Source organism: Lithobates pipiens, unplaced genomic scaffold (genome assembly GCF_037356315.1).
Source record: "Lithobates pipiens isolate NorthernLeopardFrog02 unplaced genomic scaffold, aLitPip1_a1.2 Scaffold_27, whole genome shotgun sequence".
NCBI classification, from domain to species: Eukaryota; Metazoa; Chordata; class Amphibia; order Anura; family Ranidae; genus Lithobates; species Lithobates pipiens.
The window spans coordinates 104,290,612-104,313,429 of NW_027507788.1; the positions used below are offsets into that span (position 1 = coordinate 104,290,612).

At 44.9% G+C, this 22,818-nt stretch overlaps 1 protein-coding gene across 1 annotated transcript in view; it reads right to left on the minus strand.

Moving 5' to 3' along the window:
- The window catches only part of TMEM238 (transmembrane protein 238), a 33,601-nt gene extending 11,282 nt beyond the window's left edge, over positions 1-22,319 (minus strand). Inside the window, exon 1 of the mRNA XM_077457283.1 lies at positions 21,796-22,319. Coding sequence (XP_077313409.1) covers positions 21,799-22,230 — 432 coding nt within the window. The 5' untranslated portion in view covers positions 22,231-22,319 and the 3' untranslated portion in view covers positions 21,796-21,798. The remainder of the gene's footprint in view (positions 1-21,795) is intronic.
- Positions 22,320-22,818: the final 499 nt, after the last annotated feature.

Consider the following 22,818-nt stretch of genomic DNA (forward strand, 5'->3'; position numbering starts at 1 on the left):
TCGTCCGATAATCTCATTGTGTGTACTATGCTTTAATGCAGCAGATGAAAAACACATCACACTTTCTTCCCTTCGACTTCGAAAGATGTTCAGCAGTGCCAATAGCACAGAACTGGCAGAAAACAGTGGGACCCAGGAACACCTATCTACTGTCCAGAAAAGTCTGGCCAGAAGTAGGGTTGCCACATCATCCCTTTAATCCAGGACACATGAATTAAACAGGTTCTGAGGCTGATTTAATGCAGATAAGACACCAAGTGAGTTTAATTATCACCTTAATCAGCCACAGAACCTGTGTAATTAATGTGTGTCCTGGATTAAAGGGATGATGTGGCAACCCTAGCCAGAAGTGGTTCTCATGGAAGAATTGCAGCCAAAAAGCCAGGCTAAGCAACTCAAGGCTAAGCAACTCAACTATGCAAAAAACATAGGAACTGGTGTGCAGAAACATGGCAGAAGATGCTTTGGTGAGTCGAAAAGTTAAATATTTGGCTGTAGCAGGAGGCAATTAGTTTGCCGAAGTGCAAGAGAGCGGTACAATATTGAGTGTCTGCAAGCATGGTGGAGGTTCCTTGCAAGTTTGGTGATTTTGTCAGGATCAATGGTGTCCTCAATTCTGAGAAATACAGGTAGATACTTATCCACCATGCCATACTATCAGGGAGGCATGGGATTATCCCCAAATTGGTTCTGTAGCAGGACAACCACCCCAAACATACAGTCGATGTCATTAGGAATGATCTTCAGCGTAAAGCAGAACAAGGAGTCAAGTGATGATTTGGCCCCACAGAGCCCTGATTTCAAAATCATTGAGTTTGTCTTGGATTACACGGAAGAAACAAAAGGATTTAAGGCGGTTAGTTCTCCAAGATGTTTGAAACAACCTACCTTCTTTCAAAAACTGTGTGCAAGTGTACCTAGAAGAATTAATGCTGTTTTGATGGCAAAGGGTGGTCAAATAAAGTATTAATCTTTTCCATTTCTGAAAGCATTTTTAATTTGCATTTTTTTTTTTTTACACACCTGCCTAAAACTTTTGGACAGTACTGTATATATAGTTGTAAACAATAAATATTTTAGTGTCTTCTTTTTAAATCTCCATTTTAAAAAGATACCTAAAATTGTAGTGAGGAAAATTTCAGGAATGAGTCGTCTTCAGAAACCCATCTTTCAAAAAAAAAGAAATCCCCAAGTTAAGAGCAGTTTAACCACTTTCAGACCGGACCATCTTGCTGGCTTAAGACCAGACCACTTTTTGCGATTCGCCACTGCGTCACTTTAACTGACAATTGCGCAGTCGTGCGACGTGTCTCCCAAACAAAATTGATGTCCTTTTTCCCACAAATGGAGCTCTCTTTTGGTGGTATTTAATCACCTCTGTGGTTTTTATTTTTTGCGCTATAAACAAAAAGAGAGCGACAATTTTGAAAAAACGCATTATTTTTTACTTTTTGCTATAATAAATATCCCCCAAAAATATATATAAAAAAACATTTTTTTCCTCAGTCTAGGCCGATACGTATTCTTCTACATATTTTGGTTAAAAAAAAATCACAATAAGCGATTATTGATTGGTTTGCGCAAAATTTATAGCGTTTACAAAATAGGGGATAGTTTTATGGCATTTTTATTAATATTTTTTTTTTTTACTAGTAATGGCGGCGATTATGGCGGACACATCGGAAATTTTTGACACATTTTTGGGACCATTGTCATTTATACAGCAATCAGTGCTATACATATGCACTGATTCCTGTGTAAATGACACTGGCAGTGAAGGGGTTAAACACTAGGTGGCAGTGTAGGGGTTAATTGTGTCCTAGGGGCATGTTACTAACTGAGGGGGCATGGCTGTGTGTTAGTGAAGACTAATCTCTGCTCCAATCACAGGGAGCAGAGATCAGTGTCACTTGTTGCTAGGTAGAATGGGGAGATGCTGTTTACTTCTGCATCTCCCCGTTCAGCCTCCCCGTGAGACGATCGCGGGTATCCCCGCGGCAATTGAGTCCGCGGGACCCGCGACTGGACTCACAGGGTCTCGACCGGCACGCACAAAAATTATAATTTGTCATTTGTACAATTCACCCATCGCTATTGATGGTTTTGGGACTGCCTCTTGCCTATATTTATTTCTCTTTGCACTGCTTTATTGAAGGATATCTAGAAATTTGTAGAAGTTGCCATATAATTTCAGTTGAAAAACATTAACCTCCCTGGCGGTATGATTATTTCAGATTTTAGAGGCTGAAAGCGGTACAATTATTTTGCATGGAAATTTGGCATTTTATATTGTATGCCTGTAATTCTTAGGAATAACTCACTTAAATCTTTCCAAACCAGAGTCTAGTAGACATCCCGGGTATGATAAAGTTTAAAAAATGAAATCATAAATTATAATATAACTAACTATAATTATACCAAATAATATAACAATAATAAAAAATATTCAATAATGTAATCAAATCAAAAACACTTAAATTTGCTCAGTTGCAGAATTCATTCATTCACTGTCATTACTTTTCAGTATTTGATGACGGATCTCCCCACAAATTGCTATCGCTCAATTCTGCGAGTGATTCCAATTTATTATCGCTGTTTTCTAGCTGATGTAAAGGGACAGTTTTGGTTGCTATAGACAATCTCCAGTTTCCAGGCATAAAGAACAGTTTTTATATTATAAAACTGCATGCAGGACACTGGACAGAACACTGAGAACAAAAGGGATATGAAATAATTTAGGGCTGTGGAAATTAAAGATTAATTCCTTGATTAATCGTTATTTTATGAATTTTTTTTTTTTTTATTTATATCAGGAAATGGGTCCACATAGACCAACAGGTTACAAACTTTCCACATAGCTTACAGATAGCGAGGCAGTACATGGAATACAACATCAATACCCTGCTAGCATTATCGCCAGGAAAAATAAACAGCAGTATGTATGTGGAGTTGGGAATTCACATCATCTTGTAGTCTCACTTCCCAGTTTCTTTTTAACTAACTAGGTATCTACATTGATACCACTTCCAGTGTACAGGAGAAGCAATGAAGGAGGAAGAACAGAGGGGCGAAGAGAAGAAAAGGGGGTATATCAAGTATGAGGGATAAAGGGAGAGGGATGAAGGGAGAGAGGGAAAAAAAAAAGAGAAGGGGGGGGGGGTTGAAGGGGGGAGCAAGGTATGTTACCTAATCATGGAGTGCACGGATGACCATTCGGAATTACAGATGCGGGGCCTATATCTATGGCCCCCAGGCTCAACATATTCTGGACACTGCATGCGGTGTTACCCGTCTGTGTCAGAATTTCTCAGGGCCTGGCCCTCAGCCGAGTATATGAACACAGTCCAGCCCTGCCAGGTTCTGGTGAAGGTCTCCTCTCTATTTTGCGCTGTGAGGATAAGATCCTCCATTTTCCTGATGTCCTCCACTTTACGAAGCCAGAGGTCAATGGTCGTCGGAGGGACGATTTCCAATGGAGTGGTATGCAGGCCTTAGCCGCATAGAGTATATGGCGGATCACTGATTTCTGGTATTTCCTGTCAGGTATGTCGGAGGCATGTAAGAGAAAGAATGCTGGGTCATCTGTGAGGGGCTGGGCCGTGAACTGTTGAATTGTCTCATGCACCACTTTCCAGAAGTGTGTAAGTTTTAGGCATGACCAAAAGATATGTAGCATGGTCCCTTTGTCGGCGAGGCATCGCCAACACAGGTCTGATGTATTCGGTTAGAGCTGGTGGAGTAGCGAAGGGGTCCTATACCAACGTGAAAGAATTTTGTAGTTTGTTTCTTGGCACAGATCGAAGATTTGTGGGTAAATCGGAGTATACGCTGTCTCTTGGTGTTGTTGAATTGGCAAGCTAACTCTTTTTCCCAGTTAAGTAGTCCCGGGGGGATAAAGTCTGCTGAGGGAGCATTCAGAAGATTATAGGTCAGTGAGAGTGTGTGTGAAAGGACACCCGCGTCAGTATAGAGCACCTCCAGGGTCGTGAGCGCCTGATCGTCTGCCTTGGGGGGTGGGATCGTAGAGAGGAAATATGTGAGTTGGAGCGTCCTCAGGAAGTCTAGATGGAACGGACCCGCAGGGTCCAGAAAATCTGCTATCGTTTTCCAGCGCCCTCCTGAACTAAAGTGGGAGGCTTGATGTAGTCCCGCCTCCCCCAGGTTCCGAAGACTCCCATCGTAAAGACCTGGAGTAAATAAGGGGTTGCCTATGACGGGGTAAAGGGGCGAGTTCGGGGAAGAGAGGGGCGTTTGCGAAACATATCCGAGCACAGACCTTCGCCGAGTTACCAATCAGTGGGTGACGTTTTATCGCAGTTGGCAGAGCCGAGTAGCACCATGGCACCCTCCGGAGCGGAATCACACTTTGGGACTGTTCCAGCTGGGCCAACAGCTTGGTACCCTGATGGCGGCACCAATCTATTAGTCTCCCCAGATGAACAGCCTGATAGTAGGCTCGAATATTCGGTAGGGCTAAGCCGCCATGTGATTTGGGGAGCACCAGAAGTTTGTTGGTGAGTCTAGGTCTTTTTTTCGCCCAGACGAATTCTGTGAATGCGGAATCACACTTTGGGACTGTTCCAGCTGGGCCAACAGCTTGGTACCCTGATGGCGGCACCAATCTATTAGTCTCCCCAGATGAACAGCCTGATAGTAGGCTTGAATATTCGGTAGGGCTAAGCCGCCATGTGATTTGGGGAGCACCAGAAGTTTGTTGGCGAGTCAAGGTCTTTTTTTCGCCCAGACGAATTCTGTGAATGCGGAACGAACCCTTTTAAAGAAGGCGGAAGGTATATGTATAGGTAGGGCCTGCATCAGGTAGAGGATTTTCGGGAGGACAGACATCTTTAAGATGTTGCAACGTCCCATCCAGCAGTGCATGTCCGACTGCCATTGGGACAGGAGTGTTTTTATTTCCAACAGTAGTGGAGGGAAGTTAAACTCGTACAGTTTTGAGAGTGTATGTGGGATGTACGTACCTAGGTACTTCAGAGCCCTGTTCATCCACTTCAGGGCAAAGCTGGCTTGAAGGTGATTAAGCTGTGCCGCCGGTATCCCCACGCCCATTGCCTCAGACTTGGCAAAGTTAATCTTTAAATTTGAGAGCGTCCCGTACGTTTCAAATTCCCGCATCAAATTTGGGAGGGATACCACCGGGTTGGAGAGTGAGAACATCAAGTCGTCCGCGTAGGCTGACACTTTGTGTTGGGTGTGTTTAACCGAAATGCCCGTTATGTTGGGATTTAATCTAATGTGGCATAGGAACGGTTCGAGGGACAGCGCGAATAGGAGGGGTGAAAGCGGGCAACCCTGTCGCGTCCCATTTGTAATCCGGAATGGTTCGGACAGTACCCCATTGGCCCTAACCCTGGCCGACGGTGTGGTATATATGGCCTGGAACCATCCTAACATAGTGTTGACCAGTCCTATATGGCGTAGTGTGGCAGACATGAATCCCAGCTCCCCCTGTCAAAAGCTTTCTCAGCGTCCATGCTGAGAAAAACACTCGGCCTATTCTCCATGTTAGCAGTATATAGCAGGTTCAGGACTTTGGTGGTGTTGTCCCTAGCCTCTCTGGTTGGGATGAAGCCCATCTGGTCAAGGCATATCACATCGGGGATGTATGACTGCAGCCTCGTAGCTATGATTTTAGTAAATAGTTTAAGATCTGTGTTCAAAAGAGAAATTGGGCGATTGCTCCCGCACTGAGATGGGTCCTTGCCTTCTTTAGGGATCACTGCTATATGAGCCTGCAACGTGGCCTCATGGAGCCTGCTCCCCTTAGTAAGATCATTGAAAAGGTATAAAAGATGATGTCCAATGGATGGGAGTAGGGTCTTATAATATTGTAGTGTTAGGCCGTCCGGACCTGGGGCCTTCCCCCTCTTGGTGTTACTAATTGCCTGTTGGATTCCAGACAGTGTTATAGGCTCCTCCAAGACGTCCCGTATTTCCGTCGGCAGGGTGGGCATATTGGAAGAGGCTATGTAGTCGGCTATTTGTACTGGGGAGGGTCGGGTAGTGTCCAGGTTGTAGAGAGACTCGTAAAAGGATTTGAATGTATTGGTAATTTGTTGGGGTAGCGTCTCTCGCGTCCCCTGGGAGGAGAGAACAGAAGGTATATAGGATGCCGCCCGTTGGGTTTTCAAAGATTGTGTGAGTAATCTACCACATTTATTACCTGATTCGTCGATTTTTTTACAGGAGATCTGGAGCGCTGCCTTAGCTTGAAAAAGGAGGAGGTCATTTATCTGGGAATGTATCGTATCAAGCTCACTACTCAAGGGAGTACTCTGTGTCTGTTTATGGTTAGCCTCTAAAATTTGAAGTTTACTGAATAACTCAGACAGTTGGGCTGTTCGCTGTCTTTTAAGTCGTGCGCCATGTTTTATCAGTACCTCGCGAATCACCACCTTGTGTGCCTCCCAAACTAGGCCCTCATCGCATTCCCCCGTACCATTAGTGTGGAAGTAATGAGATATTTCTGTTGTCACGTCCGACAATACCGTGGCGCCCTAGGGGAGACTCTCATTGAGTCTCCATGGCTTCTTCTGTTCCTTGTAAAAGTCTGCCAAAGCATAGTGTAAGGTAACTGGGGCATGGTCAGACCACGTGATGGACCCTATGGTGGATCCTTTGACTGCCTGTAGCTGATTGTGTGGCATCAAGAAATAGTTGATGCTTGAGTACCCGTGGTGCGGTCTAGAAAAGAAGGTGTAATCCCATTGCCCGGGGTGGAAGAGGCGCCATACATCCACCAAATGTAAAGCTGCGTGGGCGGCTCTCCTCATGCCCCGGGGGAAGGACTGCCCCGTGGAGGTGTCCTTTGCGGGTATTAGGGGGATGTTTAGGTCACCGCCTATGATCAGTTGGCCTTCCGTAAAGTTTTGAAGTAGGTTTAAGTGTCTCTTCACAAACAGGTCTTGTCTGCTGTTAGGGGCGTATAAGTTAGCAATGGTAACCTTCACACCACCAACCAGGCCTTTAAGGAATAAAAACCGTCCCTCTGGGTCTGATTTTAGGTCCAACAGAGTCCACGGTACTCTGGTAGCTATTTGAATGGAGACCCCTCTAGATTTGGCCTCCGTGTATGTATGAGTGGTAGACTGTTGGGTAGTATCTGTTTTTCAAGATAGGAAACTTGTTTTCCCTAAAGTGAGTCTCTTGTAATAAGACAATGTCAGTGTTCTGTCGTTTCATGTCGTTCAGCAACATGCATCTCTTCTCGGGGACGTTGAGTCCCTTCGCATTAAGGGTAACAATGTTAAGCACCTCCATGATCGAGTCGGGGTAGAAGGAGTGGGAAGGGGGGGGGGAGGGGGTAAAGGACGTGTGGTTAGAAGAGTGAAGTAGTGGAGAGCAGTAGTGATAGGGCAAAGGGGTCAGGAACTTATAGGGGCGTGGTCGAGAAGGAAAGGACTCTCAGACAGCCCTGTCCAGCGGAGCTGGAAAACTAGAATGCAGCACTTGGCTGCTTCAACGCCCACAGGGTGTATGGATGGGGGGGAGTGGAGGAGGAAAGGAAACAGAGGGCCCCCCCCACATCTCCCACCCAACAGTCCAAAGACAGATATCATCCCCCCTGTCCCCACCCGGCTGCAGCACGATGTCTGCCACATTGACCCACCCGGTCCCCACACATGTTCCGGGATGTCACCATACCCCGGGAGTCTTCAGAGGGATATCAGTCGGGATGGCCAGGCATATGGGCCATGAGGGGCCGAGGTTGAGAGCTGTGCCATACGACCAAGGGGCCAACAGTGCCTCTCTACTCCTATGGGAGTGAGCATACTTGTATGAACGTCCAGGGCTGTGTGGCGGGGGCAAAGTCCAGAAAAGGGGGATGCCAAACAAGGGGGGGATGCCAAACAAGGGAGAGTAATACTGAAGAGGAGTATAAAGGTCAACCAGTGCAGAACATCATAAGAAGTGCTAGAGGGTACAGTCATGTCTCGGGTGTTCCAATAGCAGATGAGGACATGGTAAGGGACTGACCTCGGAACCTTGGGGAGCAAGCTGGTGGGGCAGGCCTGCCCGACTGGGGGCCTAAACGGCCCGCCGGGCGTTGGATTCTTGCCAGCCAGTTCGGGACCGGTTCTGCCCCCAGGAAAGCAAAGAAGGCGGGGAGATCAGCCTGTGTGCGTAGTGTGAAAGAGCTGCTATCCGTGCAAAAGAAGACTGTTAGGGGATAGCCCCACCGGTATGTGCAGCCGTTGCGTCTCGTGACCTCGAGGGCTGGTTTCAGCATGGCACGGCGCTGTAGTGGGGCCCTGGATAGGTCCGGGAGTATCTGGATCTGCGCACCATCAAAGTCGATGACCCCATGTTCCCATGCCTTCTTCAGGAGTATTTCCTTTTGTGCATATCGATGGAGGCGACACAGAACATCACGGGGTCTTGCCGAGTCGGTAGATCTGGGACCCAGCGCCCGGTGAACCCGGTCGATTTCCAGAGAGGGAGGTGGATCCCCCAGAAGCCTGTGAAAAATAGCGGTAACAGTCTCTGCCAAATCCTCTGGGCCCGTAGCCTCCGGGAGACCCCGCAGCCGCAAGTTGTTGCGACTTCGGTCTTCCATTTCCTCTAAATGGAGCTGCATTTCCTGCGTTACTGCTGCATGGGAATCCTGCGCGTGTTCCAGGGCTTGCACCCTAGTCTCCAGCGAGGTGATCTGGGTTTCCCCAGAGGTGACCCGGTCTTCTATTGCGTGCAGCTCCGTTCTCACCTCTTGTATGTCCCTGTTATGTGCTTCCACTATCCGCAGGATCGTGGGGAGTGCCTCAATGTCCGCCCTCGTGGGCAGGGCCCGCAGCATTCTGTGAAAGTCATCGTCCAGGTTTCCCTGGTCTGCAGTAGAGCCAGCCATCTCAGATCATAACGCGGTTGGGGCCCCTAAGAGGGGGTCCGAGGTGGGTGCTGTGATGGACCTCTGTGTCCCAGTCTCAGGGGGGACTGGTTCCATGTGGGGTCTCCGAGGAGTGGTGGCAATGGCTCCTGGAGAAGTGCACGTGCTCCCCCTGAAGAAACGCTGGATACTGGGCTGTGAGGTACGACTGTGTCCCGCGGGTTGCTGATCGTGTCCTGTATTGTTTGGGAGTGTGCATGCCGAGATCACATCTGATAAAGTTGTGTTGTGGCCTGTATGGTCTGGGTCAGGCAGGGGGCCCCCCCAGGGTTCAACTTCACCCAGCCATCATCAAGTCGTGGCCACCGGAGCCGGGTGTATACATGTTAAGGGTAGCGGGTACTTCTCTGTGAGCGCTCTTCCCTTCCCACCCCTGGTCTAGAGACATCACTGGGGTGCAATCGGGCACGTCCCTGAAGTCCCCCGAGCCAGCTCTCCCCAAAGACAAAGCCCACCCGCAGTTTCTCACACTGTAATAGCGGGCAGGTAAAGGGGGGCTCGGCTGCATTTGTGGGGGCCCAGAGATACCCCAAAGAGCAAAGTAACAGGCTTCAGCCCACACAACCCCCTATCCACAGGCTGCGTCGGCCAATCAGGCAGGGGCCAGGGTCCAGAGGACTGAGTGGGCAGGAGTGGGGAGGTGTTTTGTATCCCCGGTGAAGGCTGGATCGGCCACGGTGTCTGCCGGCGGGGACGCCGCCCCAGGAAACAGCGGGGATGTGTAGGCCGGACTAGGCTGCACCAGGCCGAACTAGGCCCGAGCGGGCTGCCGCGTCGTCTGGCCCCAGCTAGACCTCCAGGGCGTGCTCCGCCTGTCTCCACTCGCGCACGGGGGGTTATTGAAGAGTCCCCTACCTCCGTCTCCGTGTTATTAGCTCCGGCAGGCTTCTGGGCCACAAGATGGCGACGGCCCGGGTGTAGCCAGATGGCGGCGGCCGCAGAAGGCTGGAAGATCGATCTGGCCTCGCTCCGCCCGCACACCGCAGTAATATCAGCCCTGTGCGTCTCCGGGGGTCCCAGGGGACTGTGCAGGCTGGTTTTGGGGATCGCTCTGGCTGTATTTCCCTCCGATGGCAATGGATTGACGGCGATGGTCCGGAGCTACCTGAAGAAACGTCCGCCGTCGCCCACTTCCGGACACGCCCCCATCGTTAATTTTTTTGATCGTTCAAAATACTCACCTCTCCGCCGGCTTCCAGGTCTTCAGGAAGTTCCGTCGGAGATCACGGACATCAACGTCACCGGACTCCTCCCCCCTTCCCCAAGTGCCTCTGTCTGCTAACGAAGGGAAGGGGGGAGGAGTCTGGTGACGTTGAAGTTCTGATTGAACGTAACACGTACGAGGAGGAGCTGCGCATGACGTCACCCGCGGCTGCCCTATGGAACTAACATGATTGTCGGCTTTACATGGTGTGTTTTTAGCATCTTTATGTGAGTAGTTTGTGTTTCAACACAAAAATTAAATCTTATACGGTACTTAAGCAATGAGCACTTAGATCTTTTCTTTCTACCCATGACCTGACGTCCTTGCTGAGATAAGGAGATGTGAGAGAAGTTTATGGTCTGTGTTAACCCTTTTGATACACGCTTGCATGACCACCTGTTTGCACAGGGGTCCATGCCATAAGGTGAGAGTGATTAGTTAGACCGGAGGTAGAGGGATTGTCACGCTACTGTGGAAAAAAAAATGACTTACGTCAGTGCTACAGTTTGAATTTAAAATGTATTTGTGTGAACTGTGAAGATAAGTCATGGATTGTGGAAACTAACTAGTGTCGGGTGATTGTATATAGTGTATACCACATTTAATAATAATAATAATAATTTAATAATTATAATAATAATTAATCGAAATTAGTTGATCGATTAAAAACTAAATGGATTAACCGAACACGAAAATTTTGATCAGTAACAGCCCTAAAATAATTACATACAGCAATGTAATCTGTAAGATTACATTATACTGTATGTATTCTGTGTGTTTTACTTTTTGAATTTGGCACCTTTCTCCGTCCCAGTGCGTCGCAACGCTCACAGGGAATGGAGCCCGGCTATGTGATAGATCGAGCGGAGGACGGCTCGCTCGCACTGCGGGGGGACATCGTTGGATCCAGAGGATAAGGTATGTAACCTCTTCCTGGATTCAGCGATGCGGTCCCGAGTCTGGCACGATACAAAATTTTCACCCCGAGCCAGACTCGGGAATACCGCCAGGGGGGTTAAACTCCTGGATTTTGTTAACTTTTTTAGATTACTTTAGTAAAAATTCACGGACATTTCCAAAAGTGATATCGTTGTGGTCTTCTGCTTCCAGGCACTAAGAGGAGGACTTTAGATCTAGCCACAACTCACTACCATACATGTGGATCAGGGAAATGTAGGACACGGTGGGCGCATGTGTGAGTAAAGAAGCGAGCAGAAATAAGGGCTGTGGGCATATGTGCAGGTATTGCATGGGATTGGATTTAGGTATACCATGCAGCTCAGACCAAGAATCTATAGCAAGGATCTTGAAACTACAGCCCTCCAGCTGTTGCGGAACTACACATCCCATGAGGCATTGTAAACTCTGCCATTCACAGACATGACTAGGCATGATGGTAATTGGAGTTCCTGAACAACTGGAGGGCCATAGTTTGAAGACCCTTGGTCTAAAGCCTAGTAGACACAGGCAGGATTGGACGGTTGACTAGAAACCGCCTGACATTTGGCCCATATATACGACAGCCAGACCGACTTCTGTCAAAGGGTCATGACCAAAAGAGGTCTGCTGACTGGCTCCCTGGTGGTGCTCTCAGCCAATGGCTGGGAGTGCAGACCAGAATGTTCTGGCAGGATGGAGAGGCAGTCCCCCTATCATAACACAATAGCACAGTAGGGGAGATCACTGTACTAATATCGGATTGTTAGTAGAGTGGCTCTGGCCTGAGCTGTCAGTTTTTTTTTTCCATTCAGCCTGCTGGGTTGAACACAAAAAAAAAAAAAAACTAGTAGTGTGTGTACGGGGCTTAAGACCCCTGGATCCACCCATTACAGTTAGCCAAGATGTAATTGTGTCAATGCTCGCTGTCTAAAGTAGTACAATAGGGGATTTACAAAACTGATGGCCAGGAGGATAGAGGGTTTAAGTCACTGGTCTTATATAATGGAAGTTAAGGGGACAGACAACACTAAAGAAAATATGATTTTTCACTACCTGGGTAACAATGAATGGAAAGAACAAATTTAAGGCATGAATGCACCTTTCCACTGATTCATTAAGATTTCTGCTCAGGGTTTAGCTTTAACTATGATCTATACACCTTAAAGTGGTATTAAATCCAAAGCTAGAAATGTAATATATTGCCGTTTACCAATCATTAGAGGTGGTTGCTGCATTTGTTTTCTTTTTTTAGGCTTTTTTCCCATCTGTTGATCTGGCCAGTAAAACTTCTCCTATATTAGCATGCCTACACTCTATATGAATGAACACAGGGTGCACCTTTGGACAGCAGCATTGTCAGGCTGGGGGAGGGGAGTGTTAGATGTACTAGCAGATTTAGAAACAGTAACATATTAAATAATAAGGAAAAAAAAAAACATTTTTTTTTCCTTTTGGGATGAAGGTTTTACATAAATAATAGCCAATTGTTGTAAGCACCTCTACCAGTGGAAAATGGTTTATCTCAACACTTTAACTACAATATTGCAGACATCACATCTAAGGGTTAGTAAAACGCAATATAATAAATGTTTGCAATTGGGTTGAATACTAGGGCCAATTCTTTTTAACAGAAATGTTTTATTAGTTTTGTACAGTACATGTCAGAACAGTAGTACAATCTCAGCAGTGATTATCATAACAGTTTACAAATGCAAATCAAAAAGTGAAAAAGGGACTGGCCACCAGAAAATCAAAATCAGGTTAAACTATGCATTTCTGTATTTTCCCCCTCAATCCAGAAAGGTTATAAATCAGGAATTTCAACCGTACTCACAATTACAAAAATCTAAAAAAAATATATCTAAAACCTAGAACAGAATAATATGTATACACTATAACTAGTCAAAAATTATAATACAAAAACCCAACTAAGTGAATAATAAAAATATACTCTATAACTCATACAATAATCAAGTGTACAAAAAAATATATATATAAAGTGCTCAAAAATTATATATAAACAACAGTTCCTCATAAAGACGTAGTCATGAGCATACAGTGGTAAAGTGAACAGAATTTTTGTGAACAATCAGAAATATTATGAATAGAGTGCTCAAAAATTATATATAAGAAAACAGTTCTTCATCAAGATGTAATCGTGGGCATAACAGTCCAATAATCATAAGTGTTTCTTCTCAAGAAATCCTATGCAGGTGCAAGAGAGAATTTCCTTCACCAACACCGTGCTGATAAATGGTAAAAATGCGCGCTTACCAAATCCCAGAATTAGAAAGGCATTTGATATCAGAAATCTTAGGGGTCATCACACAGGGACATCACCTCGTTTTCACGTGGTTGGACCATTCATAAAAGGCAAGCAAAGACTCCCATAGCGTAAAAACGTAAACCAAAATCTTTTATTCCATAATAAAAAACATACTCACAAACATAAAGGTCAAATCAGCGTTAAGAAAAGCCGGCCGGCAAAGCGAACGCCCAAATGTCACGTGATTTGCGTCAAGCACGTCAAGACCACCCTTCAGATCCAATCCAGAAAGGTACCCAAAAGGTAAAGTCAGTACTAGGTACACAAGACTAAAGGTAGGATAGAACCATCTACACCGGGCCCATGCCGCACACTGTCTGTAGGTAAACAAATTGACAGTATCTCAGACCTTCCCCACCCCTCCCACCTCCGTGCCCGGATTCAACCTTTCCCGCCTCGGCTCTTCGGCTAAGTATCTGGCCGGGTCCAGGGTCCCCATATCTTTTCAAACTTTTTGGAACAATTTCTCCCCAAGTATGTCAGTTTATAGAGAGGTAGGGCCGCATCAACCAGGGCCCTCCATTGGGCCACCGTCGGGGGGCTGGGATCCTGCCACTTAATTAAGACAGCCTTCCTCGCGTAGAAGGCTGAATAAAATACAAATTGTTTTTTAGCTTGGGGTGCTTGTATCATATCCACAATACCTAGGAGAAGTGGCAGCGGATCACAGGGAACCTCAAATTGGCCCATGGAGCTGATATCCGACGCCACCTCCCTCCAGAAGGTCTGCAGAAACACACAGGGCCATACAACATGGAAGAACGTGCCTGGAGCCGAAAGCACATTTAGGGCACATACCACTCCTATCGGGGTAAATCCTGGACAAACGATCTGGTGAGTAATAAGCTTGGGGAATAAACCTAAGCTGGGTGTATCTGTCTCTAGAGGATATCATGAGGGGCAAGTATTGCTGAACACCCTCCTCTCAGTCCCCATCTACTAGGGCCAATTCACACTAGACCATTTTACCACACTGAAAAATGTCGGTCACTGCTAGGACACACTGGGGTTGATTTACATAAACTAGAGTGTACAAAACCTGGTTCAGCTCTGCAAAGAAACCAATCAGCTTCCAGTTTTTATATCAAAGTTTATTTGAACAAGCTAAAGTTTGGTGCAGCTGTGCACGGCAGCCAATCAGCTTCTGATTTTGCACTCTCCTGTTTTAGTAAATCAACCCCACAGAAAATAATTGTCTTCTATGTGTCCTATTAATTGAAATGCAGAAACAAGCACTCGACAGGATCACATGGTATTGTACAGCAGCGCAGCATGCTCCTGTACAGTGACATGAATGAATTATCGCTTTTGTGCACTTCAATAAAGTTTGCTCAAAAAAGCACCACAATGCCCCTTACCCCTGGCTCACTGTGGCTAGAATGGACAGCTGCCAGACGGTTAAACCATTAGTGTAAACGGGCCCTAAAGAAATCTGTAATGCCATTGGTGATCTTCTTCTGAAAATGCTAGTTGCCTGGCAGCAATGCTAATAAAATGTTTTTATTATTGAGTCAAAGATCTAGAAAAAGTTTACAGATAAGGAGTTCTCATTGCATTTCAGGTTAGTGACTTAAAAGGTATTTCAACTTTAGCTTCCATTTTGCAAATTAAGCCATTGAAAGTGTTAAACCATTAAAAGGTCGTACAGTGGTGATGTCACATTGTACAGAATCCTTTAACCTCTTCCCACCCAGCCTATTGTAAAATGACAGCTGGGCAGAAGCACTGTTGTTCTGAGAGGACATCATAGGACATCCACCCAGAATCGGGCCACACTCCGGCATGATCGGTCACCCACCGTGTCCACCAGAAATAACCAATGAAAGGTCACTGTACCAGCCCGCTGCAGCCAATTATAGAAGATCACATGACAGTTGTACATAATGAAAGGCTTTGTTACAAGCCTTTCATCGTGTACTACTGTGATGAGCTCTGTGATTGTACCATGTGATGTCTGTGACCAGACAGGGCCAATCACAGCCCATCTCTACCATGTGCTTAGCTGTGGCCAATCGCACACTAGTAAACAATGAATGAGTAGTTTTCATTCAGAAAAAAATGGTTGTTTATTCAGTGGAACCTTGGATTATGAGCATAATCCGTTCCAGGAGAATGCTTGTAATCCAAAGCACTCGCATATCAAAGCGAGTTTCCCCACAGAAGTCAATGGAAACAAAGATAATTTGTTTCCTCATTGACTTCTATTACATACAATACCGCATGTGGCCAGAGGTGGGGGGGGGGGGGGTGCATTGGAGAGTCTCAGAAATACAGAATTAAAAAAAAAAGTTGCTTGTCTTTCCACTGCTTCCACTGTAACTGTAAAATGCACAATTATAAGCAATCATAGTGTGTTAAAAAAAAAAAAAAGACATTTAAAAAAATAACATTTTTCTTTATAAACTGTCACCAGTCAGTGTCCCTGATCACCACCACACCAGTCCTATGATAATGCTGTACTGCACTGGTGACACTATGTAAAACATTGTAAAAAAATGTTTGTTCGTTTTTTATTTCTTAATTTTCCAAAACATTGTGACAAAAAAAAATTATGAATTCAAAAAACTCAGCATGCCTCTTACTAAATACATTGGACTGTGAATTTTTGGGCCTCAGAAAGTTAGATTTGTGTCTCGATACATCAGGATTGATCAATTTTCATATATAAATATACCATGGTTTGTGGACTCTTTAAAGCGGTTGTATAGTCTTTTTTTTTACTTTTACCTACAGGTAAACCTATAATAAGGCTTACCTGTAGGTAAAAAAAAATATCTCCTAAACCTGTATGGTTTAGGAGATATTCCCCTCGCAATGAGTCGCTGACTGCAACAGCGCATGCGCACAGGGGATTCTCGGCTGGAAGCCCGGCAGACGCCGGACCCTGCCGGAAATAAATCTCCCGCGTGCATGCGCGGGAGTGATGATATCACTGCTCTGGCCACTCACAGCGCCGGAGCCACGATATCTGGAAGACACGCCGAGGGAACATGTCAGCTCCCTCGGCGTGCATCAGGTGAGATGTCGGGGCCTCATTCTAAGGTAAGTATTTCATAATGAGCTAGTATGCGGTGGATACTAGCTCATTATGCCTTTTCCCTTACAGGTCTGAAAAAAAATAAAAAATTTAGCGGGTTTACTCCCACTTTAACTAACCTACAGACTAAATAATATACACCTACATTTGGGTTATTTTCACCAAAGAAATTTAGCAGTATAAATTTTGTCCCAACTTTATGAAGAAATATTATTTATTTGCAGAACAGAAACGAAGAAAATTTGTATTTTTTTCGCTTATTTTGATTAAATACCACCGAAAAAAAAGCTCTATTTGTGTGAAAAAAATATAAAAATGTCATATTCATGTTGCATGACCGTGTAATTGTTATTCAAAGTGTGACAGCGCTGAAAGCTGAAAATTGGCATGGGCAGGAAGGGGGTAAAAGTGTTCAGTGTTGAACTGGTTATTATGACAGTTAGGGGTGCAACGGATCGGCACCGCTCCATGATCCGAACGGGTCACCCCGCTCGGATCGGCACACGCCGTGCTCCGCGGTCTCAGCCTTAGGAAAGGCCGCGGCTTCGGCCTAGTTCCGGGGCGGCGGCCATCTTGGTGCACCTGTCGGCCTTTACAATGTGATTGCTCTGTCAAATGATGGATTGAAAACAAACTGGCGTCATGAGGACGCCGGCTCCTTTCTCCCCTCTCTGTACAAATCTATACAGTGGAGGGGAGAAATCGGATGGCAGCAGCGCTGTGGGCTGCATCTGTAGTGCCCACAGAAATGCTCTGTGACAATTGCAGTCACAGCCATCCCTCCATACTCTGCAATACCCTGCCAGTACCCTGCCAATACCCTGCCAATACTCTGCAGTACCCTGCCAATACTCTGCAGTACCCTACCAATACTCTACAGTACCCTGCCAATACTCTACAGTACCCTGTCAATACTCTACAGTACCCTGCCAATACTCTGCAATACCCTGCTAATACTCTGCAATACCCTGCCAATACCCTGCCAATACACTGCCAATACACTGCCAATACTCTGCAGTACCTTTCCAATACCCTGCCAATACTCTACTGTACCCCACCAATACTCTGCAATACCCTGCCAATACTCATCCATGCTCAGCCAATATTACATTGGGGGAGATGACGTGGATATTACAGTGGGGGAGATGTATATTACATTGGGGAGATTGTGGCTATTACAGTGGGGACTATATGGTGGTGGAATTTTCACAGGTTTTTGCAAATTCAATTATTATTTGCTGATCGAAAAATTATCCGATCCGTGACTCTGATCCGAGGAACGATCCGATACGTGAGTTTTTTGATCCGTTGCACCCCTAATAACAGTGCACATCAAATTCCCCCGCCAGAGACCCAACCCTCTAACATGTTTCACCCAGATCTAGGAAAATATACAGATAAAATTTCTCACTGTATTCCAGGTTAGTAACTTAACCACTTGCAGACCGGACCATTTTGCTGGTCAAAGACCAGACCACTTTTTGCAATTCGGCACTGCGTCGCTTTAACTGACAATTGCGCGGTCGTGCGACATGGCTCCCAAACAAAATTGACGTCCTTTTTTTCCCACAAATAGAGCTTTCTTTTGGTGGTATTTGATCACCCCTGCGGTTTTTATTTTTTGCGCTATAACCAAAAATAGAGCGACAATTTTGAAAAAAACGCATTATTTTTTACTTTTTGTTATAATAAATACCCCCCAAAAATATATAAAAAAACATTTTTTCCCTCAGTTTAGGCCGATACGTATTCTTCTACATATTTTTGGTTAAAAAAAATCGCAATAAGCGATTATTGATTGGTTTGCGCAAAAGTTATAGCGTTTACAAAATAGGGATAGTTTTATAGCATTTTTATTAATAATTTTTTTTTTTTTTTTTTTTTTTTACTAGTAATGACGGCGATCAGTGATTTTTATTGTGACTGCGACATTGTGGGGGACCCATCGGACATTTTTGACACATTTTTGGGACCATTGTCATTTATACAGTAATCACTGCTATATAAATGCAGTGATTCCTGTGTAAATGACACTGGCAGTGAAAGGGTTAACCAGTGGGTGGCAGTGTAGGGGTTAAGTGTTCCTAGGGGGGTGTTACTAACTGTGGGGGGGTTGGGCTTTCATTTAGTGAACACTGATCTCTGCTCCAATCACATGGAGCAGAGATCAGCGTCACTAGTTGCTAGGCAGAATGGAGAAATGTTGTTTACACAGCATTTCCTCCATTCGGCCGCTCCGTGAGACGATCGCGGGGATGCCCGCGGCGATCAAGTCCGCGGGTCCCGTGACCGGACTCACGGGGGCCCCGACCAGCGCGGGAGCGTGCCGCCGCCGGCGCGCTCCCGATGGCAGGGCGGCATTGAATATTGGACATACCTGTACGCCAATATGCCTGCCCGTGCCATTCTGTCGACGTACATCGTCGTGCGCTGGTCGGGAAGTGGTTAAAGCGGTTCTGCACCTTAAAAAAAATATTAAAAGCCAGCAGCTACAAATATTGCAGCTGCTGTCTTTTAATAAATGGACACTTACCTGTCCCAGGGTCCAGCGATGTCGGCGGCAGATGACGAGTGATCGCTCGTCTCTCTGCTGTCCCCGCCGCCATCTTCTGTCAGGGAATCGGGAAGTGAAGCGTTGCGGCTTCACTGCCCGGTTCCCTACTGCGCATGCACGAGTCGCGCTGCGCGTCTCTGTTGGTCCCCGCTGTGTCCTGGGAACTGTGTTTCCCAGAACACAACGGGGGGGGGTGGGGCATCTGCGGCAGTCTGCGGCGGTCTGTCCCGGAAGTGGGTGAAGATACCTGGATTATCCAGGTAACTGCACCCCCCTCCCCCCTGAAAGGTGCCGATTGTGGCACTGGAGGGGGGAGGCATCAGATAAGCGGAAATTCCACTTTAAGGTGGAGAACCGCTTTAAAGGGTATTTCAGCTTTAGCAATGAACTTCTGTTATTTGCTCCCATGTTGTCTATCAAACCATGGAAGTGTCAGACAATGGTGAAGTCACTTTGTATAATGTCCTTTATTTGATATGACAGTGCACATAGAGATTGCAGTCATAGGGATGCCTCTTTAATGTTTCATTTGGACGGACTTAGTCCTAGAGATGGGGGTGACCTAAAGAGGAGTGTTTATACATTCATTCATTAGCAATCCTCCTTGAAGAAACATACAAATACATAACTTTTCAATGAACAAAAGCCAATGTTGCCATTGCATATACACCATTCAGAATGGACTGCACTTGGCCTCTGAAGCTATGCTGTGGTATCTGCCACTAAGCCATCAGTAGCAGATCCTAGAAGTTCTGTAAGTTGTGAGGTGGGGCCTCCTTGGATCTGACTTGTTTTCCCAGCACATCCAACAGATGCTTGATTGGAATGAGATCTGAAGAATCTGGAGGCCAAGTCGACACCTCAAACCATTCTTGAATTCATCACACTAAGCCATAATTTTTCCATTGCTCTGTGGTCTAGTTTTGATGCCTATGTGCTCATTGTAAGCACTTTGGCCTATGGGCACAGGTAAGCATGGACACCCTTACTGGTCTGCTTGTATGCAGCACTATACTATACTTGTATGCATACACTATACTATATATAGCACTATACTCAACAAACTGTGATGCACTGTGTGTACTGATACATTTCTATTGGAACCAGCATTAACTTTTTTTCTTTTTTTAACAATTTGAGATACAGTAACTCTTCTATTGGATCAGACTACAGGGGCCAGCCTTCCCTCCCCGTATGCATTAATGAACCTTGGCCACCTATGATATTGTCGCTGGTTTTCCTTCCTTGGACCACATAGTAGGACTTGACCACTGCAGTCCGGGAACATTTCACAAGAGCTGCAGTTTTGTAGTTGTTCTGACCTGGTTGTCTAGTCATTACAATTTGGCCCTTGCCAAAGTTGCTCAAATACTTAAGCTTGCCCATTTCTTCTGCTTTCAAAATATCAACATCAGGAACAACATGTTCACTTGCAGCCTAATATATCCCACCTACTTTCAGATGCCATTGTAATGAGATAAATGTTATACACTTGTCAGTGTTCATCATGTTATGGCTGATCATTGTATACCTATATGGGAGTAACGCCTCAATTCTTATTTCACATAATTATAATGTTCCCGCCATTTTAAAATACAAATTACAGACCCATACTATGTTGTGGAGAAGAGATTGGGTGTGTTCTGTAGTTCTGTGCTAGGCTGATAACATACATACATACAGTATGGTGAGTGGGCACAGTCACCATAGGATGAAAAGCGTGTTACTGGCAGGATAACCAGGTGAAAATAATGGGCAAAAAGGTTATAAAACAAAATGAATGCAGCCACCTCATCTAAGAACTGGTAAGTTGCAATGATTGACATTTTTTTTTAATAGATATGCTTTTGAAAATATTGAAGCCGGAGACACATAGGTAGTTCGAATTTTCACAATTTAGCAACTTTTCTTCTTGAAAGTTTCCTAAAAACAATTTTAATTTAGTGATACAAATAAAATTTAATTAATGACTGGTCACTTGGGGTTATGCATATTATTGATAATGTTGCAATATTTTTAGTAATATTGTAATCTATAATATAAAATAATATGACTAAATACCCATACTTTTACTTTCTATCATCTGTGATACATAGAAAAATTAAAGTTTGAATAAGCAACATGCAGCTTTTAGAAATTGTAATATTCATTTTAGGACACACAGAAGTCAGCTCAAGTGTATGCGTCTTTAATAACAGCCAACAGCAATTGTAAATATATGTATTTCTCAAAGCACAGACACACAAAATAGTCCTCAACTGAACTGGCTGAAATTGCTTGATTGAAAACTGATCATATATCTATGGGCTCTGCACCAAATATATGTGTTGATTAATCTGATGAGAACTATCATTCAGTAAGGATGGATTTTTCCCAGCTACTCACCAGAGGTGTTTGAACAGTGCATAAATATGTATGCCCAGGCAATGATCACACAACAATTATGCATGTTTGTGGAAAAATTGTTCTTAGGTCTGTGGGTATTCATATATTATGTGTGCAGAGTTGGCCATCTAACCTAATCCAAGCACCTGGCCCAATCAGTAATAGCTTTGACAACCAATGGCACTCTCCAAGTTGTACTAGTTCAGACATTGGGCATGTGTCAACTCGAAAAAGTGGAAGCAGTCATACAAGGGCCACATATGTATGCTTGTGTAGTCTTCCTACATCTGCATGAACCCTACTAAGTATGCACTATGGATGTGAACATCAGGCAGACTTGCTACCTGGCACTGCTCCATGTTGCCTGATAAACAGCACATCTATACAGATCTTAAATACGCCATATTTTTCAAGTATCCTTTTTCTTTTATGTAAATCTCCAACTTACTTGTCATGGCTCAGTTCCTTCTGTCAACAGATCCTGTTTTGGGACCTTCGGTCTAGATAACTGTAGTGTGTCTGGCTTTTCTGATCGAAGCTGTCCATCATTCCTCCATCTTCTTGTTCCATGGCTAACATCACGGTGAGAAATGTGACGAGAGATTTTACGTGCCAGACGAGCAAGTGTCCCATCTTTGATCATGTAGTCTTGCTGTAGTTCCTCCATTGATATTTCAATATTGCCTGTGTACCAGAAGATCCAGCCTATTAAACTCAAGAAAACAATGATTGCTCCTGTGTAAATCAACAAATCACCAAAATCCTGGCCATTCAGCTGTAGCTCTGCAAAGATCCCAACAAGTAGAGAGGCCAACCCAATCAAGTCCATTAAAATAGCAAAAAGGAGTGCAAGCCGACAACGGTCTAAACCATTTGCAGCCATCAGTACTGTCACAGAATACTCAAACTAGGTGCTGCATAGGTTGGTGAGTTAATGCAAGACAACAAGGCTAATGGATTGAGAAAGGGAAGTAGGAACTGGTTGGACTGGTTTAGAAAAGCAGGGGAGGAGGTGAAAAGGATCAGTTTTCATTCTGTCTATGTTTAACCTTTTCCAAGCACAGTGGACACACCTATGTTAATCATGACTGGGCTCCTAATAGAGACAGCACAATTGTGCATGTGTACTGCAAATAAATGTTTAGTGGCACAATAAAACAAAAGTCACCCAGGACGCATGCCCCAGTTTTTTTACTGACTGCCTGGGTCTGTTTTGCAGTTGCTGCTGTTGACACAACAGATCTCAGTATTCGACAAACTTTGGTTCTGAGGTTTATTGTATTTTATAATTATGTTCTCACACGTGCGCTGTTGATCATTAAATGAGTTTTGAGAAACGGTAGTATTCTCATGTTATAATAATTTTATTGAATAATATTTATAATGATAAAGATTAGAATTTGACAATGGATGTGACTCCCCTACAGTGCCTTGAAAAGTATTCATACCCCTTGACTTTTTCTTCATTTTG